At 40.6% G+C, this 27,582-nt stretch overlaps 2 protein-coding genes across 2 annotated transcripts in view; both read right to left on the reverse strand.

The window, feature by feature from the left end:
- Nucleotides 1–755: 755 nt before the first annotated feature.
- On the reverse strand, nt 756–4,548 carry LOC128840972 (uncharacterized). Its single transcript, XM_054035623.1, has 3 exons — nt 4,515–4,548; nt 3,054–3,540; nt 756–909 (listed from the first exon to the last, which is right to left on the reverse strand). The coding sequence occupies exons 2-3, from the start codon at nt 3,527–3,529 to the stop codon at nt 756–758; spliced, it is 630 nt and encodes a 209-aa protein (XP_053891598.1). The 5' UTR covers nt 3,530–3,540; nt 4,515–4,548.
- Nucleotides 4,549–12,686: 8,138 nt separating this feature from the next.
- DYNC2H1 (dynein cytoplasmic 2 heavy chain 1) overlaps nt 12,687–27,582 on the reverse strand; it is a 392,465-nt gene continuing 377,569 nt past the window's right edge. Inside the window, exons 86-89 of the mRNA XM_054015569.1 lie at nt 27,413–27,522; nt 26,973–27,054; nt 18,283–18,399; nt 12,687–13,285 (exon numbers count right to left, since the gene is read on the reverse strand). Coding sequence (XP_053871544.1) covers nt 13,127–13,285; nt 18,283–18,399; nt 26,973–27,054; nt 27,413–27,522 — 468 coding nt within the window. The 3' untranslated portion in view covers nt 12,687–13,126. The remainder of the gene's footprint in view (nt 13,286–18,282; nt 18,400–26,972; nt 27,055–27,412; nt 27,523–27,582) is intronic.

A 27,582-nucleotide genomic window follows, 5' to 3' on the forward strand; every position in this document is an offset into this window, starting at 1 on the left:
ATGGGGACTGCTGCGGGGCAGAACCCCAGGGTAAGGGGCACTGGGGTTCAGGAGTGACATGGGGGCCTGAGGCAGGAGACGCTGGCCAATAGGGGGTGCTCCGAGTGCTGGAATCGAGTTAATTAGGGGGCTGGAACACATGACTTATGAGGAGAGGCTGAGGGAACTGGGATTGTTTAGTCTGCAGAAGAGAAGAATGAGGGGGGATTTGATAGCTGCTTTCAACTACCTGAAAGGGGGTTCCAAAGAGGATGGATCTAGACTGTTCTCAGTGGTACCAGATGACAAAACAAGGAGTAATGGTCTCAAGTTGCAGTGGGGGAGGTTTAGGTTGGATATTAGGAAAAACTTTTTCACTGGGAGGGTGGTGAAACACTGGAATGGGTTACCTAGGGAGGTGGTGGAATCTCCTTCCTTAGAGGTTTTTAAGGTCAGGCTTGACAAAGCCCTGGCTGGGATGATTTAGTTGGGAATTGGTCCTGCTTTGAGCAGGGAGTTGGACTAGATGACCTCCTGAGGTCCCTTCCAACCCTGATATTCTATGGTAATTCCCAGATGACCAGCAGGAGGCGCCGCGCCGGTGAGTGCTCGACCTGCTACAACTTCCCAGAGAGTTGCAGGCTTGTGTGGAGCATGCAGGTGCATTCCAAGAGTGGGGATCTGTACTGAAAGCATTCAGAGGAGAACTGAGTTTTATCAAGGACTCATTTATAGTTAGGACCTGCTGGGCCAACGTTCTCACTTGTTCAACGAGATTATTCTTCAGCTGTGACAGTCTTTGCATGTAGTTTGAGTCTGTCGTCTATATCTGGCTTCTCATTCACATCTCTTCTCTTGTTCCCATGTGATAATGCAAAGTCTTGAACAGAATGTTGTGAAACTTTCCAAATATTCAGTGCTTGGCTGAGACTAAGAATAAGAAATATTAGTCCCAAAGGTACATCTTTTAAAGAAAACAATAAGCAACAGAAAATATTGGTGTGCACACTATCAGCCTTCATTATGCAACTAAGGGTATGTCTACACTACAAAATTAGATTGATTTTATATAAGTTGACATTGAGCCTCCGATTTAAGCAAGTCGATTTTGCATGTCCCTACTATGATCATTGTGTCGGCAAAGCGAATCCTCACTAGCAGGGCTTGAATCCACTCACAGAGTGCTGCACGATGGGTAGCTGTCCCACAGTGCATAGAGCCACATGGAATGTTGGGTTGGGCTTGCAATGCCTCATGGGACCAAAACATTTGTGCGCGTGGTTATGGGAACATGGCATTAGTCTCCCATGATGCACTTACCTCCCTCCATCCCTCCCTGAAATCAATGGCAAATAAACCAAGCCTTTTCTGCGCCTTTTTCCCTAAGCTTGGGTTATCTCCGCAGATGCCATAGCATGGCAAGCATGGACCCTGCTCAGCAGTACACTGTTGTTGTTAGCATTACAAACATCTCGCATCTTATCCTACAGTGTTTGCTCAGCTGCTGCAGGAGCTGCCACATGAAACAATGTGATGTCATGCAAGCAGCCCTGCTAAAAGCCATGGGCCATGTAAACAAGCACTGACTGGTGGGACCGCATGGTTGTTCAGCTATGGGATGACAAGCAATGGCTGCAGAACATTTGAATGCACAATGACAGAACAAGGAGCAAAGGTCTCAAGTTGCAGTGGGGGAGGTCTAGGTTGAATATTAGGAAACACTATTTCACTAGGAGGGTGGTGAAGCACTGGAATGGGTTACCTAGGGAGGTGGTGGCATTTCCATCCTTAGAGGTTTTTAAGGCCCAGCTTGACAAAACCCTGTCTGGGATGATTTAGTTGGTGGTTGGTCCTGCTTTGAGCAGGGGGTTGGACTAGATGACCTCATGAGGTCTCTTCCAACCCTAATCTTCTATGATTCTAAAGCCACTTTCATAGAACTGTGTGAAGAGCTTTCCCCAGTCCTGAAGCACAGCAATACTAAAATGAGAGCTGCTGTGACAGTTGAGAAGTGAGTGGCAATAGCTCTGTGGAAGCTTGCAACGCCAGACTGCTACCAGTCAGTGGGGAATCAATTCGGAGTGGGTAAATCCACTGTGGGGTCTGCTGTGATCCAAGTTGCCAGGGCAATAATAGACTCCTGCTTAGAAGGATAGTGACTCTGGGCAACGTGCAGGACATAGTGAATAGTTTTGCCATGATGGGGTTCCCTAACTACGATAGGGCGATAGATGGAACGCATATCCCTATCTTGGCACCAGACCACTTTGCCAAAGAGTACATAAACCGCAAGGGGTACTTCTCAATGGTGTTGCAAGCACTGGTGGATCACAAGGGCTGTTTCACCAACATCAGCGTGGGATGGTTGGGGAAGGTGCATGACATATGGATTTTTAGGAACTCCAGTCTGTTCAGAAAGCTGCAAGCAGGAACTTTCTTTCCAGACTCCAAAATAACCGTTGGTGATGTTGAAATGCCAATTGTGATCCTGGGAGACCCATCCTACCCTTTGCTCCCATGGCTCATGAAGCTGTACACAGGCAGCCTGGACAGCAGTAAGGAGAGGTTCAACCATAGGTAGAGCAAGTGCAGAATGGTGGTGGAATGTGCCTTTGGACGTTGAAAAGCCCGCTGGTGTAGTTTGCTTACTAGGTTAGACCTCAGTGAAAGTAATATCCCCATTGTTGTTACTGCGTGTTGTGTGCTCCATAATATCTGTGAAACAAAGGGAGAAAAGTTTCTGGTGGGGTGAGGGGTTGAGGCAGATCGCCTGGCAGCCAATTTTGAGCAGCCAGACACCAGGGCAATAAGAAGAGCACATTGAGGTGCACTGCGTCTCCATGGGGCTTTGAAAACTAGTTTCATCAATGACCCACAGTAATGTGACACTTATGTGTGTTCCTTACCAAGCTGTCCCCTTCTACACCCCTGCTAACCACAATGTGCTGAATGAATAAAGAGCCTTTTCTCCTCAATCCATTTATTTTTATTATGCTCACAAACACACAGAGACAGCCAAGAAAAGTAAGATAACCTGGGGCTGATAACGCTGGTGGGGGGAGGGTGGGAGAAACAAGGACAGCTTGCTTACAACTGCACTGCAATAACAATAAAAGGTGTGGGAATGGGCACCTTCTGGTTCATATACCCTCCCCTGGAGTTGAGTGCAAGGGATACCGGACTTCCCTCCCCCGCACATCCTAGGACGTCTGGGAGAGGAGGATGTGGAACTTGGCGACAATGGCAGCAGGTACAGCATAGGCTGCAGCTGGTCTCTAGCATCCAGCTGCCTTTTTTGAACCTCAACCAGATGCCTCAACATGTCTGATTGCACCTTCATAATCTGCACCATCTCATCCTGCATGTCATGCTCGTGTTCCCTGCTTGCTCTCCTGTCCTCGCGATCATTGTGCAGGCTGTTGGGCAGTATAATCCTCCATGCACTGAACTCGGTTTTGTCACTCTCGGAGGCGTGCATTAACTCATTGAACATGTCCTCCCAAGTCTTCTTTTTCCGCCTTCTAATCTGGGAAAGTCTTTGTCCCGGCATGGAGGATGCGCCTATGGGGGACAAGATTTAAGCTGGAAAGAATACAAAGCACTAGGATAGCACTGACAGTGCATACATTGTTTCTGGTGCAAGGTTAAATCTTTTTTATAAAAGAAGCACCCTCAATGCACTTCCCTGCAAGCCACAACGTAAGCAGAATTGCAGGCTACTGCAAGAGTCGGTTTGCTGCTCTAGCCATGGTAAGGCCATGAGGCATGGGTGAGAGGTCTTGTGCTGCAGCTTTTGTTAAGACACCCTTTGGATTAATGGTTCTGACCTCAGCACAACCCCCTTTCCCATAGCAACCGGACGGTGCTTGAGGACAGGCAGCAGCGTACAGCCCTGCAAATAGTTTGATTGTTACAAAAGTGGCACCGGGTTGGGGTGGAAGGGAGACGAACAGGAAGTGTCGTTCCCCCACCCGCCCTTCATTAAATGCTGGCTGCAATATGGGGTGATCCCTTCCAACCACGACCAGGGCACGATCGGGAAAGTGTGGTTGCATGACCCAGAATTCACCAAACAGGGGCGGATTACTTATCAAATTGCTTGCAGTTTAAGGGCTAGCATTGAAAACTTCCCCGTTTCCCCGAGGTAACCCTATGTGATATCATTCTCCTGATGGTAACAGAGGCGGAAAGGGAGCAGATGCTGCAAGACCTGGTCCTTATGATGCAATGCTGTGTGCCGCAATGATGCCAGAAGAGTTAATACTGGAGTGGCGCAGGAAAGTGTCCTACCATGGTGGACGAAATAAGGCAGCCCTTCCCAGAAACCTTCTGCAAAGGATTCCAGAGTACCGCCATGAAAGCTTCCTAGAGATCTCCATGGAGGATTCCCGGGCACATAATCAGTCTTTTTCAGAGAGCACCCTCTGCATAGCTGGAGTGGCCACCGATAATCGCTATCCCAATTTTTTAATTCAGATTCAACATTAAAAATAATAGCATGTAACCCCCCCAGTGTGACTGAAAACGTTACTCACCAGATGTGTCTTCCCCGGCATCACGCTCCGTCGCCAACTGGTCCTATGAGAGGATGGGCTGCAGAGTTAAAAAAAGGTCTTGGCTGTCGGGGAGAATGGATCCTCCGCTTGCTTGCACCGCATTCTCCTCCTCCTCTTCGTCATCAACAATGTCCTCCTTGTTGTTGCCAGAGGTCACCCGGGCTCCTGGGAGATATCTACGGAGCATTTTGGGGTAGTGGTGGGGTCACTGCCTAGAATTGCATGCAGCTCCTCATAGAAGTGGCATGTCTGTGGCTTAGAACCAGAGCAACTGTTTGCCACCCTTGTCTTCTGGTATGGTCGCTGAAGCTCCTTTATTTCCCTGCAGCACTGAACATAAGAACGGCCATACTGGGTCAGACCAAAGGTCCATCAAGCCCAGTATCCTGTCCTCTGACAGTGGCCAATGGCAGGTGCCCCAAAGTGAATGAACAGACAGGTTATCATCAAGTGCTCCATGCCCTGTCACCCTATCCCAGCTTCTGGCAAACAGACGCTAGTGACACCATTCCTGCCCATCCTGGCTAACAGCCATTGATGGACCTATCCTTCCTGAATCTATCTAGCTCCCTTTTGAACCCTGTTATAGTTGGCCTTCACAACACCCTCTGGCAAGGAGTTCCAGAGGTTGACAGTGTGTTGCATGAAAAAATACTTTCTTGTGTTTGTTTTAAACCTGCTACCTATTAATTTCATTTGGTGGCCCCTTGTTCTTGTATTCTGAGAAGAAGTAAATAACACTTCCTTATTTACTTTCTCCCCACCAGTCATGATTCTATAGACCTCTATCATATCCCCCTTAGTCGCCTCTTTTCCAAGCTGAAAAGTCCCAGTCTTATTAATCTCTCCTCATACGGAAGCTGTTCTATACCCCTAATCATTTTTGTTGTTCTTTTCTGAACCTTTTTCAATTCCAATATATCGTTTCTGAGATGGGGTGACGACATCTGCACACAGTATTCAAGGTGTGGGCGTACCATGGATTTATATAGAGGCAATATGATATTTTCTCTTATTATCTTAATGATTCCCAACATTCTGTTCACTTTTTTGACTGCTGCTGCACATTGAGTGGATGATTTCAGAGAACTATCCACACTGACTCCAAGATCTCTTTCTTGAGTGGTAACAGCTAATTTAGATCCCATCGTATATATATATTTAGGACAGAGGCACGCAAACTACAGCCCGTGGGCCACGTCTGGCCCGCGGGACCATCCTGCCCGGCTCCTGAGCTCCTGTCCCAGGAGGCTAACCCCCGGCCCCTCCCCTGCTGACTTCCCCCCCCCCCCCCCCCCGCAGCCTCAGCTCGCTCACTCCGCTGCAATGCTCTAGGCGGCAGGGCTGTGAGCTCCTGGGGCAGTGCAGCTGCAGAGCCCGGCCTGACCCAGTGCTCTGTGCTGCGTGGTGGTGGCGGTGGTGGCATGGCTGTAGCGCCGCCAGCCACCGGTGCTCCAGGCAGTGCAGTAAGGGAGCGGGGGAGCTGGATAGAGGGCAGGGGACTTTGGGGGGATGGGGATGGGTCGGGGCGGTCAGAGAGCGGGGAACAGGGGTGTTGAATGGGGACAGCGGTGGGGGGGCATTCAGGAAGGATGGGGCAGCAGGGGGCAGTCAGGGGACAGGGAGAAGGGGTGGTTGGATGGAGCAGGAGTCCCGGGAGGTGGGGGGGGGCGTCAGGAATGAGAGGAGGGGTTGGATAGGGCAGCGGTAGTCCAGGGGTGGTCAGGTGACAGAGAGTGGGAGTGTGTGGATGGGGCAGGGGCCTCGGGGGGGGCACAACCCCCTCCCCTAACCGACCCTCCATACAATTTACTAAACCCGATGCGGCCTTCAAAAAGTTTGCCTGCCCTGAGTTAGGATTATGTTTTCCAATGTGCATTACTTTGCATTTATCAACATTAAATTTCATCCGCCATTTTGGTGCCCAGTTACCCAGTTTTGTGAGATCGTTTTGTAGGTCTTCACAGTCTGCCTGGGACTCAACTATCTTGAGTATTTCTGTATCATCTGCAAATTTTGCCACCTCACTGTTTATCCCCTTTTCCAGATTGTTTATGAATATGTTAAATAGGACTGGGCCCAGTACAGATCCCTGGGGGACACCACTAGTTACCTCTCTCCATTCTGAAAAATGACCATTTATTCCTACCCTTTGTTTCCTATCTTTTAACCAGTTACCATGAGAGAACCTTCCCTCATATCCCATGACTGCTTATTTTGCTTAAGGGCCTTTGGTGAGGGACCTTGTCAAAGGCTTTCTGAAAATCTCAATACACTATATCCACTGGATCTCCTTTGTCCGCATGCTTGTTGACCCCCTCAAAGAATTCTAGTAGATTGGTGAGGCATGATTTCCCTTTACAAAAACCATGTTGACTATTTCCCAACAAATTATGTTCATCTATGTGTCTGACAATTTTGTTCTTTATGATAGTTTCAACCAATTTGCCCGATACTGAAGTGAGGCTTACTGGCCTGTAGTTGCCAGGGTCAACTCTGGCAATTTTAAAATTTTGCGTCACATTAGTTATCCTCCAGTCATTTGGTACAGAAGCTGATTTAAATTGTAGGTTACAGATGACAGTTAGTAGACCTGCAATTTCACATTTGAGTTGCTTCAGAACTCTTGGATGAATACAATCAGGTCCTGGAGACTTATTACTGTTTAGTTTATCAATTTGTTCCAAAACTTCTTCTAATGACACCTCAATTTGGGAGAGTTCCTCAGATCTGTCACCCCAAAAGAATGGCTCAGGTTTGGGAATCTCCCTCACATCCTCAACAGTGAAGACCCATACAAAGAATTCATTTAGTTTCTCTGTGTGTCCCTGATGTAGCCCTTTCTCCCCCATACCCTGTGCAATTTTGGCATAGATGTCAGCATTTCTTCTGCTGGTTCAAAGCTCTGCCTGCAGACTCTTCTCCCCACACAGCAATAAGATCCACCACCTCCTGTGTGCTCCATGTGGGAGCACATTTGCGGCCTTGAGTATCCATGGTCAGCTATGCTGACGAGCTCTCCATGCCGATCAAACAGGAAATGAACATTCCAAAGTTCCTGGGGCTTTAACAGGTGAGCGGCTGTTTCCTGTGTATTTGGCTGAAGTGCAATGGAGCTGAAAGTGCTCTCCAGAGCGGTGACAGTGGAGCACTGAGGGACACCTCCTGGAGGCCAATTCATTCGAATTACACAGCGCAGTGTCTACACTATCCCCATGTCGATGCGTGGATGTCGACTGAAGCGCTACGCCTCTCATGGAGATGGAGTACAGAAGTCAACTTTACAAGCCCTTTAGGTCGGCGAAAGGGACTCAGTAGGGTAGACATATGCATTATTAACTTGACCTAACGTGACATATGTCAACCTAACTGTGGAGGTTAGACCAGGCCTAAATATAGCTATGATATATACTGCCTGTAAGCCATTCTTCTGGATGAAAGGCTTGATCTTAACATCTTAGGATGTTATACATTAGACTATGATAATTTGGAGGTTGGGGTTCAGATAATTATATTCTGCGTCAGGATCATCTCTCCTCATCACCTCCAAAAATGATATTGTTGCCTTAGAAGATATAACCTCTAGTCCACAAAGCATTCTCTGAAAGCTGGCAGTATGGAAAGTTGGAGGAAAAGACCAACATCGTGGCAATTCTATTTGTAGTCAGAATAATATCCCTTTTAATACATTTTGGTGAAGTTCTAAATAATGTTTTGCAAAACTTCTTGAACCAATACACACTTCAAGCTTTCCCCATACCACAGCCAGTCTCTAGGTTATCCCATCATTATCTCAACTGTAGTCACATGAGCCTATAGTAATTAGTATTCAAGGCTGCTATTGCCTCTTATAAACTTATGGCTTGTTCTGTTTTTAAATACATCATTATAACTTACAATTCCATAGTCAATGCTGAGACTTACAGATTGGAAATACAGTTACAAAGAGCAAATATCTCTCTTCTTTTGTAAAACAATGGTGGCATTTCAAAACAACTAAAACATACTTCTTGTTTCTGAAAGCCAATTCACCTCACACCAGAGCAACAAAAAGACTGCAGTGGGTTTGACTCTTCAACAAACATTTATTCTTCTGTCTGAGAATGTAACATCTTCTCTGACAGCAGACTTGCCTTTAACTTCCTCAGTGCACCAAATGCTGTGTTTTCTGACAGTTGACAGCACCAAAAAAACCCTTGACTGCCATGAGGTTGTAACATTTTCCTTTAAACATATGAAATGAGTTTTTATAATTTTATAATGCATTTATTTGTAATTTAAGTCTATCCATGAATTATGTGAATTGAGATTCTTTTCAAGGCTTCTGCATTCATTCCTTCAAAGCTTTTCCATTGATATTTAGATTTATAATTATACTTATTTGTATTTACCCACTACATGTACCTTTTTCAGCTCCCTGTAAGAACAATGGTTCTCATAACATGCACCTCAACAACTTAGTTCACATTGCATCTGGCGTTACTTCAAAGCCAGTTACAATCTACATGGATAGTCAGAGTTAATATAGGACTAACAATAGAATTATCAGACAATGTTAGGCTACATTCCCACAATGTGGTCAGATCCTTGCACCTGTGAAGAGCCCCACTGACTTGAATCAAGCACATACGGGTGCTGGGCTCTGCTCATGAGCATCACATTGCAGGATCAAGGCCTAACATTGTCTTTTTTTTGTAATTAAGATTGGAATCTTAATTTGCTTTCAGGAAAATTTTGCAGCTTTAAGAATGTGCCGTGAATTTAGTAAAGCACGAATTATTACAAAAATATGTATAGCAACAGCCCAATGTTGACCCCAGAATATTTAAAGAATTCTTTAATAGCTCATGGCTCTGTTATGTTCTGTTAATTTCAGATTTAGGACAACTATATTCAAATGTTTTTTTAAAATCCCAAACTTTATTAATTATTATTATTTATCATGTGGAAGGAAAAATATGACCAACCTGTTCAGTCTCATCTCTGTTTAATACATTTACACATTGATTTTGGTCAAATCTTTGGGTGTAATGTCAATTTTACCAGAAATATGTCTTTAAAATAATTGCAGGCTTATACACAAAACTCCACTTTATTGGTATAATAGGAAGTTACATAAGATAACTAGACTTAATTTTCAGAAGTTCAGGCATGCACCTGTGTATGCTTAATTTGCACTTACATTTGTTGTGACTGCATGTGCATTCATGTTATTTGTGAGAGCACGTGACCAACCCACAACTAATCATCTGGATATGCAGACACCGTGACTGCTTGTGCAATGGTGCATATTGTGGACTTAAGCTTAAGTCTTTCCATGTAATTGGTTAGGGCCAGCCTGTGAATGGCCCTTGCACAGGCATACAGATGAGGAAAAGAGCTTCCTTACACTTGTGTGGCTGTGCAAGGACCATTTAAATACCAGTCCCAGTGCTCTATGGAACACAGGAACGGCCTGCTTCTGCACCTCACCAGACAGCAAGTCTAAAAAGACAGTGAGAAGGGTAGGGCCTGTGGAATAGGGCTGATGCCCTGGCAGAGTAATCTGCTCCATGTCAATAGATGGAGCAAACCTTTCATCCCCTGAGGTGTGATCTCTGGTGATCCTTCTCTGCTGGTACAACTCTGCACTGTTCCCTTTTCAGCATAGTGGCATAAGTGCCACAATCCAGCCCTTAATTATATTTGGTGCAGTCCTTTAACGATTTACACAGGTAGTCCTTACACAGGTATGTAGTCCTTATTGTCTTCAGTGAGAGTAACTGTCTGTGTAAACACTACCTGCTTGAAGAAGGATTGCGGCATCAAGCCCCTAGGCTCTTAAATACATTTTATATATGTAGATGTTACAAAATTTGGCAGGACAGACAGAAAGATGTCTGTGCAACTCATTAACAGGGAAGGAAACAAAAACAACTGCTCCCCTCCATTCAAAAAAACCCAGACTCCTCTGCAAGGATTTGTACTTCAGTTTATCCCAAAGGGCAGTAAAACATCTGCACAAAGTAACAGAAGCGGTTTCTGATGTGTTAGCAGTGTTTGTTTCAGAAATGATTGCAAAGCGAAAGAAAGAAAGAAAGAAAGAAAGAACTTACTTGCCCATAACTTACAGGAGAAGTTGTCAGCACAGTCTACTGCCTTCCAGCTCTCTCCCTGAGCAGAATGAAGTTAATATACTCCCTTATTTCCCAGCCTGCCTTGTCCCAGGCTAGGACTACTACAATTACCCTGGTAGACTACTTTTCTCAGTCTGCCTTGCCTTCCTGGTTCTGAGAAAGAGAAACTGAAACTACCAGGAGCCAGCTGATCCCTCATCTCTCAGGGAAGTTTCAGCCCAACCTGCTTTATGGAACTTTACTTTCAGTCTCTAAAGTTAGGGTCAGCAACACTGTCATCTTCTTAAACTGCAGAGGACTTCACTGAGACCACAGAGCTCACTTGATAACCATATTTCCTGCCCCACAGGTATTTTACCAAGCAAGCCTGGAATGGAACAATATCAGCTCTGGAGGGTTCCCCTCATAAATCCTCACAGAGCGTGTACATTACAAGAGAACTTCTGTTGTCCCAAGAAATGGTATGATAGCACTGTGTCCTCCTAATAAAGTCAATTTTTTGGCAAATGCTCTGCATTTTTACCCTTTATTTGTTGTCTGTGGGGCAGGGTTCAGTACCTAGGATGCAGTGCTCCATTTTCATGTCACCACCTTTTATGGAGGAGTCCCTAAAAACTTTATCGTTAAGAAGATTTGTTGTTCCAATGGGGATTCAATACCTTTGTTCTAACTGAAAAATGTATATCGGCCCCAAATTTATGACACTTAGACTAGAAGTAAATTTTCTGAAATGTTGTAAGTAAATCCATTCAAGTATCAGGGGGTAGCCGTGTTAGTCTGTATCTACAAAAACAACAAAGAGTCTGTTGGCACCTTAAAGACTAACAGATTTATTTGGGCATAAGCTTTCGTGGGTAAAAACCTCACTTGCATCCCAAGAAGTGAGGTTTTTACCCATGAAAGCTTATGCCCAAATAAATCTGTTAGTCTTTAAGGTGCCACCAGACTCCTTGTTGTTTTTGTAAATCCATTCAGTAGTTATACACGACTCCGTTTTAAATGTATAACTGCAGTTGAATCAGAATATTTTAGAACTTCTGATTCATCTTATAATAGTAACATTAAAGTTGAAAAGTTTCCTAGGCAACAAACAAAAGGCAGGATGTAGGGGGTTTATGGGTGTGGGGCAGGTTTGAAGGAAGAGGAGAGGGAAAGCCACTTTCTTAAGAAAAACAAACTGCAAATATGGCCAACCCTTCCCCACCCCCAAACAAACATCAGTTAAGAGAAATATGGCCTTAACTGAAAAAAATCGGTACGCGCTTATGCCAATTCTGCTTTGGTGTATCTGCATTGCCTCCTGATTTACACCAATATAAAAGAGACCAGTCAGTCCTTACACTTTTCTTTGGGAACTATGTTTAATAATGCAATAAATTCATTCTTTTCTTGTTTTCTAAAATTATCTTCATAAAGCCATTGTACAACCACAATTAGATACTAAGATGAGCATCATGATGGGATTTTGTTATTCTTGGATGGTTTTGGCTCATCTCATTTGGCACTGTATCTAACAGCATACCCAAAGTATGGCACTATCCCAATGTGACACACCATCTTGTGTCATATTGCTTGGAGTGAATCAGTGTGCTCCAACACAGAGTATCCTGAACTGGACTCACTTGATGCCAGGAGCCCATAAGCACAATTATGTTTCTCATGTCAGCCCAGTGCATGGTGAAGGTCTCTTCAATCTGAGTTGGTATTTTATTGACATCACTGGCAGTCCCTCTTTTAGGCATATTAATAGATAAGGAAAATTCTAATTTTGAAACCATTAGCATTCACATTAATTTGTTCTTTTATATCTACATTGTTTGAATTCTGTCTGGTTTCATAATTCTGTGTTCAGCTATTTCTGTGTGATAACTGCAACGGACAGAGGTCCCAACTGGACCATAGCACACAAGTACTGCATGAATCTTATGTAATTTACAGCTCATGCTCAAGTAAAATGTGAACAGTTAAAATCATTACATTAAAAAAAATACAAAAAATGTTGAATTTGTGCATAGAAAAGATGGCTTAATCATAATAAGGCTCATCAGCTACTTTTATTACATAATAATTGTAAATATAACATATCAGACAGAATACAGATAGAAGATACAAAAAGAAGCAGAACAAAGAAAACATGTTTGATTTTCCTTTCTGTTCAATCTCTGTGGGACTGCAATAGTCAAAATATGAGATTGCAAGAAATTAGAACAGAAAATAAATTCCAGTACAATCTTGAGAAACTGCCACTTGTGTGTCTGGCATTATAGTACTGTGGATCATTTTTACATCACCTCACAAAGATGCAATGTATTCCAATCCCAGGTCATTTTTTTTTAAAAGTTGTAAACATTTTGGGGATTTATACACCTCTGTTTTAAAACTAATATTTAACATATAATGAAACCAAAGCCATCTCACAGCAAACAGCTCAGCTGTTAAAAAAACCTGACTGCACAAAGTTAGTGTACTTTCATCTTACTGATTTTTTAAAAATAATGCAGCTCCACATTGGATCCACTGGTCTTGGTTTCCTCCACAGGGCACATCAATATTCGTCACCACACAGTCCCTCTCAGCACTAGTATAGACTGGCAGGGATATGCACTCCTCCGGAGAATATGGACCGTATGCATCCTGTCAACAAACCACCCATTAGTTATAATTTAAAAATACAGTAGGTATATTAACATGACACAAGAACAGTCTTGGATGACACGGTATCCAAAGAAGAGTCAGAAGTTATAATGTGATAAGTGCAACCTTTGGTAGGTGTCAGAAGAATAATCTGTTGGCTAAGACTGGGAAGAGGGAAGAGAAAGCAAAGGTTTCAGAAAAAGTAATTTTCTCTAGACTTCTGACATAACTCAGCATTTGAATTCTCTTTACTGTGTCTGTCAGTTTTGAAGGGTAAAATGATAACATCTGACATCATATAACACCTGGACCAGAAATCTAAAGCAGGTTGAATTAGCTCCCATGAGCACAGCTCCAACACTTTCCACTTCAAGGATTTTTAAAGTCTCCTGCCAACCAAGTTACTCTTATTTAAGCCATTATTGTCCAAAGAAACATTTACATATTTTAACTGGAATCATTATAAAGAAATATTCTTGGGTTTTGACCTGCAGTGAGTAGAAAGAGACCAAGACAAAGTAGTCTTGTTTTAAAATTCCAGAATAGTCATTTCTAAATTCTGACATATAAGTCAGTCTGTGCAGGATTGATGTGCAGGGTTTTTAAATGACTGAGTTCTTACTCATCCTTGTACTCACTGAAGGAATTGTCTACAGCAGTTTCAGCCGGAGTATGATTGGGCCTCTGAAGTAGAACAAGAGCTGCTGCAAAAGGGAAATGGTTATGAAGGAGAATGGGGTGTCCTGGAGGATACGACTTGTCACACATCCTGAGATGCACAAACTGATAAGCAGCAGCCATTGTTTATGTATAAAAAAATTCTATTTAGTTCTGCCCTGGGGCAGACAGACAGAACACTACTCCACACACATTCCCCTTCCCCATTGTTGCAGACTACTTTGAGGATTTTTTGGTGTTTATTAGGGCATTGTTCAAACAATGAATACTGTTACTAGGAGGGCTCTCCAGGCCACAGGGAGCTGCTCTAACTTATCCCAGGGACTGACATGGTCCCCAGCCAGCAGCAGGACAAAGGGATCACAAAGTTCGTAAGCTCAGCCAGACCAAAGGATCTGACCCACAGCATAAAACCTGCCTACTGCCTCTTCCATGCTCTCTTTATAACTGACAGACAAGAGCTTAGATAGAAAGGGAATCAATCACAAGTATAAAACAAAAAAAACCTTACATGCAATTTTAGCAATCAAAAACATGTAAAAATATTTAAAATGATTGAATATTAGTTAAAACAAGAAGGGTGAATGCTTTCACTAGTCATATACAGGGAAATGCATTAACTCTTTACAGCAATATTCACTACAGTGGCAGGTGGTGGTGTTTGGCACCTCTGGAAAATAAACCATTTCCATTAGGTGCTTAAAAAGGGATTTAGCAAGTTAACTTTAGGCACCCATGTTTAAACAGTTTGGCCAAATTTATTTATAATTAGATATTCAGATATGCATATACTTACTTCATTACTGTGCACTATTAGCAGCAATGCTGTTACATGAGGATTACAATTATCTGCTACATTTTGTTATGGAGGAACAAGTGAGCCAGGGGCTGAGGGAGCCACGGCTCTGCCTCCACTTGCCCCACAATGACCAGTAGATCTGGATGTAGCCTGAAAAGTGAAATATTCCCTCCCCACTCCGAGAGCAAGAGGGAGCTAGGGAGAATTGTGGCTGACGCACTGTTTCCTCTGAGGGCTCCTCCTGGTGCACTGCAACTATAAAGGACTGAGTTTAAAGGCTCATTCTAGCCCTTACTCTTCTGCAATATTTAACCAGCCTTTAAAACATGATACAATACTTTGATAGAATTCGGGGCAATAAGTGTGGTCAGAAAACCAGACTCCTCACAACACTCAAAGTCTCATTTTATATTCTCAGAGAAGTGTCAAAGATTTTTGTGAAACAAACAACAAGCCCATTTGACTTCTGTCAGTAAGGAAATGGAACAAAACCAAAGGGTTCTTTTAGTGCAAATCAAACAAGCATGAGTGAGTAAAGTTTCATTATTAGAAACCATATAATATCTCAAAACAGGAAAGAAGTTAAAATGCAAACAATGATTGTTTTCAGCACTGTGTCTTAGACCTGAATGTCTAGCCATTTTTGAAGATTTTATTGCTGTTGTAAGTCAACTTCCCTCATCTTTTCAACACCAGGAGTGAAATCTTATCTCCAATGAAGTCAGTGTGAGTTTTGCCATTACCTTCAACGAGGCTGGGAATGCATCCCACAGCTTTAAGTTCTATTAACTTTATGGGACAAACATATCACTCGTACTTTCCTCTTCTGGAGATAATATTGTTTGCCTCTTGCCCTGTTTTGTTGTCATTACATGTCTGATTAACAGAGCATAATGCATGCAGAATATCTATCTGTGTTCATGGCTCCTGCAATAGCTAGAAGAGAATGGTCCCCTTTAAAGATAATATTAATGCTATGTTTTGGCTCTACCAGTAACTGTACAAGGTTGATATGAATTTACCTTTCCACTTTCTGAGGCTAAATAGGTCACCTCTGTTATGTTCCCAAACACTGGCAATTCTAATTTTGAAAGCCTACTCTCAAAATAAGTTCTTTTGAACAAAGCAATGACCAAGTAGTCTGCAGATACTTTCCATTCATAGACAAGAGCTTCTTAATTTTGAGATGTCTACCCGTATATCTTGTTTCTCAGGCTTAAATTTCATAGCAATGATGGAAGAAAGAAGATATGCCTAATTAGAATAACAAAATGTAGTATGCTCACACATACACAGTGGCACACAAACTGAATGTTGGTGTGCACTGGGAAGATACCACGGTGATGGGTGTGTTGTAAGACTTTAAACAAACTATAATAGATTGAAGAACTGACACATGAGAACTGTATTCTTTGCCTAGGTCTTTAAACCATATTTGTCTTATCTTTTCTGATAACTGCATCTGTTTCTCCATCAACTTAAATATTGCAATCTTAATAAGGCCCACTGTGTGTATGCATTATGCTACAGTATTTAATTACATGATCACATGCTATTTTTTCTACAGGGCCCCCAATTCAGTCTGTCACAGGATGGGTAGTGCAAAGGGAATGAATCAGGATTATGCAGTTAATAAGGATGTTGTCCGTAGTATCCCAGACTCATTCATACAGAAGATGGAAGGTGTGTAGTGAATGAGGCAGTGGAGTGCAGAAAGAAAAGGGATCATCTCATGGTTAAGACAGATGAATTACACCCTGAACAACTAGATTCTATTTCTGCTTCTGCCACAACATGATGCTGAGCAACTCATTTAAACCCCCCTCTTTTTTTTTTTTACCCAGTGGCCGCTAATTGTGTGTTCCTTGTTTTCTGGGTGCCCAATTTCAGATACTTCAGCACAGGCTTAACTTTAACACATGGTTGAGTGCTTTGCTGAATAGGAATGGGATTACTCACTATACCGCTTAAGGTTAAGCATGTTGGGTATGTGCTTTGCTGAATCAGAGCCTCAGTGTAAAACAATTTATATTTTCCCTCGACCCAGTAACTCCTAAGTCTAGAATAACCATATTTAGCGAAAACAGCACATTTTGGAAAGTTTAGGAATCTGTTCATTTCCATTAACAAAATAAGGATTTGTAAGCATTTTTTACTTAGTGAACTGAAAACTGCTTCATTAGCCTTGTCTACATTTTTTCTTCATGTTTTCAATCATCGTAGGTTCATTGATGATAGCAATGGTGGGAGATCCAGTGTAGACCAGCTGCTAGTGTTTTACCCACTGTGTTGTCAAACTAAATCTTGACGTGGCGATTAGTCTATATTAATGCTTTCACCATGGGCATCACTAGTTTGGCAGCACTGGTGGTAGCAAAGAATTGGGACATTTTAAGAAAAAAGTCTAGTGTAGGTGCAGTTAATATGTCTCAGCTACAGAGCCCCTAATGTCTGTTTAGATATTCAATTAGAGGCACTGTTACTTCTGGGTCAGGAAAGGGTACAGCAATAACAATGAAATATCTAATGTGATCCTCAACACGTTTTATTACTTAGTACTGGCTAAATTTATTATCCCAAAAAGCTAACTTTGTCTGAAGAGTTCACCAGGTTGACACATACCAAAAACCACCATTTGCCACTTTCATTTGTTGTACAGGCCCTTGTTTGCAGGATGGGAGAAAAAGTGACACAAAACAATGGAAAATAATGTACAGCTAATGAATCTACTGTAATACAGAAGTGGAAAAAACATCCCTCCCTACCTATATACCGTAATTCTTGCTTTTCTGTATTTATATTTCTATATATTTTCCATAGTTCTGTTAAGCTTTTTAGTTTGCTTTTTAGCTACAGCTTTTATAAGCTTGTGATTTTATTATGCTACCCCATGCTTTGAGAAATTGCTATGTAAGACACATTTCTTTGCAGCTTCTGATTCCAGTATTTAACAAAGATTATTACTATAATTGAAAAGTTGTACAGGTTACAATTCTTACTGTTTGGATTACTTATTTTGCTTTAATCTAATTCACTTCAATAATCACTGGAATTCATTTTTCATTAGGTATAAGAAGGGGCAAGGGTTTTATTTTTTTCCCTGCCGCTCGTAAGATGTTCTTTACTTTAAGTCAATTTTTACATTATATGGTGTTAAAACTCTAATGGAAAAAATCTTTTATTAAGAACTTCCAAATACTTTTATAAGTTTTAATAAATATAATTTTGAAAATGTATGATCATATATTTAAAGCAGAGAAAATAAAAATAATAAAAACTTTGATTTGAATACATTTCCTCTTTACAGCGGCTTTCTCTTCATTTGTTTGTTACTATTTAAAAAATATTGGCCAAAATGTTAATAAATCTGCCATATTATACATGACTGCTTGTTCTATAAAAACTGGGAGTTGATAATTTTTTAAAAGAAGAAACAAACAGATCAACAACATCATACTGGAAAGCTATTACACAGAAGAAAGGAAACTATAAAAGTGTAGGTCCTTTAATAATTTAGTACCTGTGGAATCCAACCCATGTAACAAGGGAGAACTGATGACACACTGGGAGAGTCATGCTGGTTTTCTGAAAGTCGATGTCCATCAAAACTGCAACCTTCCAGTTGCAGGCCACTTATCTGTAATGGAAACACACAAAATATTCAGATATATATTAGAGCTTAAAATGTCAATAATGATTATACTGTGCCCTAACAAAGGCATGGATAGTCCTCTGTATTGTGACCAAGTTCTAAATAAAAGGAAACTAATTATCATAACATTGCATGGGAGAAAGAGAAATAGGATTTAAAAAGATCTAGACTATTCTTCAGAGTGAATTTCCTCTGGTTTGGTTTAACATTCTTTGAAAATGCTAGAGAACAATACCTGTAAATGTCATCATTTATGAAACTGCAGGTGCCCTGGCATTAGATTAATATACATATAGTGGCAACAGCCAAGTAAACATTTATTAACAATGTCATAAAACAAAATTACAAAAAAATAAAACTACACAACAACAAAAAATACAACAATAACTGAAAAGGGAAGGCTTCTTGCTTGGAAGTTTGACCTAAGCTTTCAACAAATAGAATAAGCTCCTGTATGTTTTCTACAGAAGGAAATAAGATCATTTTCTACTTATACTCCATTCAGAAATAATATGGGGGCGGGGGGGAGAAAGGGGGATGAAAAAAAATAAATGTTAAGCAATATGAAATAAGATTTTAGGTTAAATTGCTATTGAGTAAAACAAATTTAATGCGTTGAATGCAAAAGTAACTGTCTCCATATTGTTCTACTTGTAACATATTTTAAATGAATGATTTTAACAACAATGATCACATCAGCACTTTCAACTTCTGAACTAAGAAAAAGTATTTTTCCTGCTTTAAACGGAATTTAAGCTCTGCATTGATCAATGACAAAGGAGACCCAGTGTGTGTGTAACAGCAGTTCTTCTAAAAACATTCCCTTTGAAGATCTATAGTCTTGGAGTCAGGTACTTTCCTTTACTGCAACACATGGGCAACTACAAGTCAACGTGAAAAAACAAAATTAATGATATTGCAGAAAACTCTCCCCCTCAAACAATGAAGTTAACCAAAACAGAGTAAAATTGTATTACAGAGACATGGAGATTGATTCTAAATTACACATACCCTGGGCCTCATAAAAATCCATTGTGGGATTCAGACTGGCTGTATTACCACGACAAGAAAAAGCTCTGCAGGCCTCTATGCAGTAAAGAAGCTACGCCACTAAGTAGCTACAACTACACCAATATAACTACTGCTAATTCAACGGTATAATTAAGTCATTTTATTGTGTAAGAATGAAGTTTGGCTCATCTTAATAGGTTATTACAGTGACTGGGATAAAACCACAATAAAAACTCAGCACTTGCAGTTCTGCAAACAAATGCTCCATGAATACAAAAACTCCAGCAACAACAGCTTCAGAACAGAACTAGGCCAATTGCCCCTGCTAATCAACATGCAGAAAGAATACTCAACTCCTCGGGCCCTCTCAACCAAGGCATCAAATATTCTCTCTTGTGTGGCTGTTTGTTTGTTAAATGTGTGATTTTGGTAGGTTTACTGAAAGACGGTAGACTAATTTGAGGAAGTGGATTTTAGGTTTTATTCTGAAGGTGCTCAAGTTCATGGTCATGCTGGAACACCCATGGAAGCGAGTTCCACAGCAGTGAACTAGCTGCTGAGAAAGCTCTATCTACCGCACTCAAGTTTCACTCTTGAGCTTGACAGTTCCTTTGTGTTCATAGTCATGTAAAATAATAAATGTGTCCCTCTGGGAATTTGGACCAATCCCAGGAAGTACTTTGAGGATGAACACCAAAACCTTGAATTTGACTAAATCTACAGTGGGAAGCCACTGACGAAAGCAGCCCATTGGGAGTAATGCACTTTCAGAGGTCAGTATTGTTAAACAAATAGTCTGTGATGTTCTGAACTGAGACTCCAGTACACCACACAAAAGTAGTGCAGAGGAGTTGCAATTAGTACACCAGCTCATGGACTGGAATAGCAGTCAGAGGAGGGGTTCACTGTACCTCTGCAATCTGGATTTAGGCCAATGGGAGGAGGATACTGTGGATTTTACCTCCATAATCTACTGGCATTTCACTCACACAAAGCTTGAGTTACTTGTGTTCTTTACAAGTGGAGCAGATTTCACCATAAATGAATAGCACCTTGCAATCTTTTGCATTTTATTACTTTCTGGCAAATTTGCTCTTGCATATTAGGGTTCATGTTATTTTAAATGAATTTATGGGAAGTGAGCTAATATCAAGGTTCAAAGACACTCTGTCTCCATAAGACCATGTTCTCCACAATAAACATTTCCTGTCTATTAAGTGCCATCATTTCCCACAGGACAATACAGATCTTAGCAGCCTACAGGAAACCAAATTTCACTTCCTCCACAGGCTGCATGATTCTTGGTGCTTGATAGAGGCATTCTGTGTAAAAAGTGCTTCCTATGAACTCTTTTAATGATATCTAGATAAACATCTGGAAACTTAACTTCAATATGTATTTGATAGCTTCTCTTGAGTGGCTGTATATAACATTCTTGCAATAATATTTTGTTTTACAGAATTTACATTCAGCTTTACCTGAGTTCACAGCATTTAATGTCAAAATGTCCTTTACTGTGCTTCTTCTGTTCTTGTCATGCATTTGGTTCCAAAATGATTGAAAATGGAGGACTTATGTCAAAAGGGATAAGACCAGCTGACTTCAGATGTTGACAGACCAATCAGTGCAAACAGCGAATAGGGCAGGTATATGTGCATAGCAATGGTGATTGTCAGGAGAGAGCCAGACATTTTCAGAATCTCTGTCCAAGCAATTCTAAGTGCCATTAAAGAAGGTGCCATTATATACAAATTGATTCTGAATCAGGTATTCTTCACATCCCCACTAGGAAGGAACTGCTACTAATCATGCCTTTTTGTCATCTGACAAATTAATCATCCATTTCAGAGTTGGTAAAACTGATTTCTCCTCTTCTGTCTCTTCCACCTGATAAATCCTCCTCTTATTCAAAAATTCTTATGAATGCTCTTGAACTTTGCACTATGAAATCTAGTCCCATTTCTATTATCCAGTTTTCAAGGTTATCCAAATCTTGTTGCATGATTTTTCAGTCCTCTTCAGTATTGGCAATACCTCCCAGCTCTGTGCCATCTGCAAATTTTATTAGCACACTCCCAATTTTTGTCTTAAGGTCATTAATGAAAATGTTAAAAAGACTGATCCCAAGTGTGATCCTTGAGGAATGTCACTAGTAACCTCCTACAGCCTGACAAGTCACCTTTCAGCATGATTTGTTGTAGTCACCCCTTTAACCAGTTCCTTACCCATCTTTTCTGATTCTCATATTAATCCTCATCTTCTCCAGTTTAACTAATAATTTCCCATGTGGGACTGTATCAACTGCTTTACTGAAATTCAGGTTGATTAGATATACCGTATTTCCTTTGTCTAGAAAATTAGTAGGCCTGCCAATTAATTGCAGTTAATTCAAGCAATTAACTCAAAACAAATGAACAATTAAAAAAATAAATCGCGATTAATCACAGTTTTAATCGCACTGTTAAACAATAATAGAATACCAATTTAAATGTATTATGAATATTTTTGGAGGTTTTTCTAGCTTTTCAAATATATTGATTTCAATTACAATACCGAATACAAAGTGTACAGAGCTCCCTTATATTATTTTTTATTACAAATATTTACACTAGAAAAAAGATCAACAAAAGAAATGGTATTTTTCAATTCACCTCATAAAAGTACCGTAGCGCATTCGCTTTATCGTGAGAGTGCAACTTACAAATGCAGATTTTTTTTGTTACATAACTGCATTCAAAAACAAAACAATGTAAAACTTTAGAGCCTAAAAGACCCTGGCCCAATGGCAGCATTATCTCCCGTAAATGTAAACAAACTTGTTTGTCTTAACGTTTGGCTGGACAAGCAGTAGGACCGAGTGGGCTTGCAGGCTCTAAAGTTTTACATTGTTTTACTTTTGAGTGCAGTTTTGTAACAAAAAAAATCTACATTTGTAAGTTGCACTTTTATGATAAAGAGATTGCACTACAGTACTTGTATCAGGTGAATTGAAAAATACTGTTTCTTTTGTTGAACATTTTACAGTGCAAATGTTTTTAATAAAAAATAATAATATAAAGTAAGCACTGTACACTTTGCATTCTGTGTTGTAATTGAAATACACATATTAGAAAATGTAGAAAAAATCCAAAAATATTTAAATAAATGGTATTCTATTATTTAACAGTGTGATTAAAATTGTGATTAATCGCAATTATATTTTTTAATCTCGCGATTAATCACAGTTTTTTTTTAAATCGTTTGACAGCCCTAAAAATGACTGCACCTCACCTGAAGTGGGGGGAATGTTGTCCGGGCTTGCCGAAGAAAGGCTTTATGGAGGTGGCGGGGGAGGTGGTTAGAATCTGCTGCAAAATGTGAGTGGTGGTGAGCTTTGTGGCGCTGACTCACCCCCTGGGAATGTGAGGGCGGAAGGCTTTAAAGGTGCAAGCCTTGGTCGTTGAAAGCCCTTTCTCCATGCAGCAGGTAAGGCAGCACCCACACTCCTTCCCTTCGAGATTTTAATATCTGGTTGGGTTAGGACCTGCTGTGGGCACTGCTATAGTCACTCCTTTGTAAGGAGGCTGGGAAGGAATTTTTACCTCACCACCATGGAGTGAGGTTTTTTTGCCTTCCCCATAGTGGCTGTCAGAGAGGACCTTTTCTGGTGAGGAGAAAAGGTGGAAGGAAGGCTATATGTCACAACTTATTTTGTAAGTGAGGGGCGGATGTCTAGTACAGATACTCCAGAGGGAAGGCATTCAGTGGCTAGATAAATGGCCTGGTAAAGGACTTGAAATGAGGTGCTGGATAAAGGAATGGAACGGGGGTGGAGGGTTGGGGACTCCTATGATTGGTACGGCAGGGAGCCAACCCCCCCTTTCTTATAGCCCATCTTAACCCTTCAGGAGGTGGGGAGGATGGTAAGGTGAAAGCCATGGGTTGGTTGGGGGACCTGGATGGAAAATGAAGGGGGTGCTGGTGGAAGCCCCAGGTAGTTATTTGAATAAACATGGATTTGCCTGCCTTGTACACTTTATCTGCCGAGTAGTCCCAGATATCTATTCAATAAAGTTGTGGCCTGATTAAATTCATATCAAGTGTCTCCTGTCCTTTCAGCATCCTTTTTCCCATTCTTTGTAGGCTCTCTCTTAATAGCCTATTTGAGATGCTTGTTCATCCAGTGTGGTCTGCGACCCTTCCTTATGAGTTTTTGCCTTTCTTTGGGATACAGGCTCCAGATAGTTTCTGCAACTTTGACTTAAAATAATTCTAAAACTCCTTCACATTCAGATACTTGAGTTCTTCAGTCCAGTTAACTTCCTTAACAAATTCCCTTAATTTTTTTAAAATTTGCCCTTTTGAAATCAAGGACCCTAATTGCAGACCTATTTTGGTTTATCCTTCTATTTATCTTTAACTGAATTAACTCATGATCACTCAAACCAAAATTGTCCTCTAATACCAGTTCTTCTGTGGGGTCCCTCACTACTTACCAATACTACAATCTAAAATGGAATCATCTCTTGTTAGTTCAGTGACTATATGGTAAAGAAATCTGTCATCTATCACATCCAGGAATATCAGGACCCTACCATTATTAGTAGCATTTGTCCTCAAATCTGTGTCTGAGAAAATAAAATCATAATCACATAATTCTCAGTAGCACTTATTTCATTCAAATATTAAAGAGGTCTCTATCTCTATCCAAATCAGATCCTGTGGAATCTGTAGCAGTTAATATGCAATGCTACTTTACCACCTTTGCCTTTATTTCCTGAACAGCATATACACCTTCAATACCTGGCCACCAGTCATGACTACAATTGCACCATATTTCCATTATCGCTATAATATCTCTTTTTTCCCCTTGCACCAGTATTCTAGTTCCTCCATTTTGTTACTCAGTCATTGGTATACAGTACCAAAATCTTAGTTGTTTCTGCTTAGCATCATCCAATTTCCTTGCCAGATTAGGTATATTCATTTCATTGCTAGTATTGCCTCCTGACTGTTACTGTTATTGGTGTTTGTACTCTGTTTACTCTTGTTGTCCATTCTCCTATTCTCTGTTGTTCCTTTCTCCATTGCTGTATCCTCTTTCACTTGATTTTCCTCCAGCTGAATATTAAAATCAGTGGTGGAAAATATATGAACATCTCCCAACCATCTGCCCCACATTCCTAATGTAAAGCTCTTTTGATCAGTTGTGCCAACTTCCATTCCAGAAATCTATTACCCTCCCTGCTCAGGTGCAATCTATCCCAGAAGTGTCCTCTGTCTGTGAATGCCTACTAGTAGTCCAGCATCCCAAATCTCCCCTTATAGAACCATTGCCTGAGCCATCTGTTGATCATCATAGTATGGTCTCACCTTCATTCTCCCTGTCTAGGGACATGTAGAATCCCACTGAAGATCACCTGAGCTTCCATTTCTTTAAGCATCTTCCCAGCCTGGCGTAGTCTTTCTCGATGCATCCCAGTGAGAATCTAGCAGTGTCATTTTTTCCCATGTGAAGGAAAATCAGTGAATTCTTTCCTGCTCCCATCAGGATCCTCTTCAGCCTGAGGTCCACATCCCATATCTTAGCTCCTGGTAGACAACACACCTTTCTGTTCTCTTGATCAGCTCTGGTGACAGGCCTATTTGTTCTTATTAAGGAGCTCCAATTATACAAATCAGCCTCCTCCTGGTGTTGGTGTGATTCTCAGGTCTTTCCATTTCCGTTTTATTCATCTAATCTTACCTACCTATGATCTTATCTACCTATCATCCATCCATCCATCCACTTTACATAGAATTTCAAAATAAAAACAACAGCATTTTGAAATAAAAGTAACAGTATCCTTCTTTCTGTTTTCTCAATTGTAGAAAAATGAACTTGGTTAGATTATAGGGTCTTTGCGTCTGTGTTAGTGTGTGTATAAAGAATTTATGAAGGAGAAAGCTAAGTAGAAGAAAGAATTTTGAAAGTAAGGTCTGCGATTCTTCTTATCTGTAAAGACGGAGAGAGTGCCATAATCCTCCATAATCTTGAACTAACGCTTGTGAGAGTTCTGTCTCCCACGCTCATAAGCCTCTCCCTGTTGGTTAGAAGTTTCATTGTTCCAAAGGAATGTAGCCTTGGGAGCAGCAATCTCTCAGATAGTTCGGGTCAATTCCATGGGAAATACTGCGTTTCAGGACAGACACCTGGAACCTGAATTATAGAAATTAAAAGGCACAACAGTAGTCTTTCCAAGGCAAGGTTGAGCACACTGGTGGAATGATTTCAGGTGGCCTGCATTGCTGCTGCCTTGCTTTACAAGTTTTATGTGTTAATACAGGATTTTGTTGCCCAAGGCTGTCAGTTCAGCTTCTTTCTATGAACACTAAATTCACAAGCACCTTCTTTAGAAAGAAGTTTCTAATTGTTATTTTAACATACAAGACAAAATTTTCAAAGGAGCCTCTGAAAATTTTGCACATGAAAATGCCTGTTTTTGAGTTTGTGGGATTTCTATACATGAAAACAGATGTCCACATTTGGTGGCATAATTAAGGAGACTCAATGTCAATTTAGCCCAAAGTTTATAGAACTTGTCCAACTTGTCACTTGAATATTAGATTTGCATGACCTCCTTTCAGCTACTATAATTCTGCACACAATGATGAAGAAGAAGATTCTGAGTCTCACTTATTACAGCTATAGTCTGGTATAAAGTATTTAATCTTTAATTATGTGATATAATATGTATTCTGGATTCTATACATCATCATATTTTATATATCGTGTTTAATTCACAATATATGAGATTCTTTTACAAAAGAATGTCTTAGATACTGATGGTGTACAGATTGTGCTGGTAATGTACAGTGATTAGAGTTTGGATTTTAAAGAGGACTTAGAGTTAGCTGCCCATTAAAAATCAATGAGATTGGGTCATATCATAGATACTGAAAAGTCAATGGCGTTTGGAGACCTAACTCCTTTAAAAATCCCAGTTCAGAAGTTAAGCAATTCCTTACACACAGTCTTGGTCATTAGAGCCTGTTTTACTAAAAACGGAAATGTTCACCATGATGCTAAAGTTAGTTATTTTTATGTCCCTTTACATGTCTTGTTAAATGCCACAAGGTCTGTAAGTATTGTCTGGACAACTGTTAGAGATTATCAGACAGGATTATAGTTTAAATTCTTGTGTGAACGACCGTGAAGAGAACAGAGGAAGAACAGTTCTAAGATGATAATTATAACTAAAAAAAGACACCCCAAAACTAAAACCAAAAACCAAAATTGTCCCCATCCTCCCCTTTACCTCTGAAGAACATTAATAATAATATTCTACTGTAATAATATTTTTGTACCTGTAAATTACTGAAGATACTTTGTATTTCAGGTACAGTACTTCATCTGGCAGTGACCTTTGTTGGAAAGGTCCCTCGATTCAGTGAAACACCTGGCTTTTGATTGCCACAATAAGACATTCCAGCAACACTTTTGTAATACCCATATTGTGATTCTAACCACTATTCTTCTGTTATGTATAATCCAGAAATTCAGCTGGAAATCTGAGTGGGCACAGTACCTTAACTTGGAGTTTTGCTTCTTGTATTTGACCTTTCCAGGATGCTACAAATTTAAGGTTGTCCACCGAACAGCTCATTGCCCTAAAAGATAAACAAATATACCCTAAATACCACATACATGTAATAGGAAATTCAAATATAAAAACAGGAATAAGTTGTTCACACTGTTTATTGCATCACATAATAAAGATTAAAAGAAAAACACATGTAGAATTTTACAACAAAGTAAAGGATTTTTTTAGCATTGAATTAACAAAGTAGCTATTTTACCCCAGTGTAAATAATAAGAAAATAAGATGATTAAGGACACTATTTTGAAGCATAAGATATGAAGTGTGCTTATCGACAATGAAAGCACAGAAATAGAAAGTGAATATAAAGGGGAAAGGGGAATATGAGAAATGAGAAATGTGTAAATAGGCTGCTTCATGTCACCTACCTTGCAGTTTCCTGGCGTAAGGCATTAAGAAATGTATCTGGATGGAAGAGCTCTGAGAGGTCAAGGGTTTCTGAGAGCAGTGTCTTTTTTTCTGCTTTATCCACCCAGTTCTAAAAAAAAAAAAAATGTATTGCCCATTAATTGGGAGAACAATTAAACGAGTAACTTAT

This window comes from Malaclemys terrapin, chromosome 1 (genome assembly GCF_027887155.1).
Source record: "Malaclemys terrapin pileata isolate rMalTer1 chromosome 1, rMalTer1.hap1, whole genome shotgun sequence".
In the NCBI taxonomy this organism is placed as follows: domain Eukaryota; kingdom Metazoa; phylum Chordata; order Testudines; family Emydidae; genus Malaclemys; species Malaclemys terrapin.

What these genes read in the sequence shown, in the direction of transcription:
- LOC128840972 (XM_054035623.1), bottom strand. Translation starts at nt 3,529, where the DNA reads ATGCCGGGACAAAGACTTTCCCAGATTAGAAGGCGGAAAAAGAAGACT. An exon ending in GTTGTAAGCAAGCTGTCCTT is followed by an intron (nt 910 to 3,053) that starts GTTTCTCCCACC and finishes TCTTATTCTTAG; the next exon opens with TCTCAGCCAAGCACTGAATA.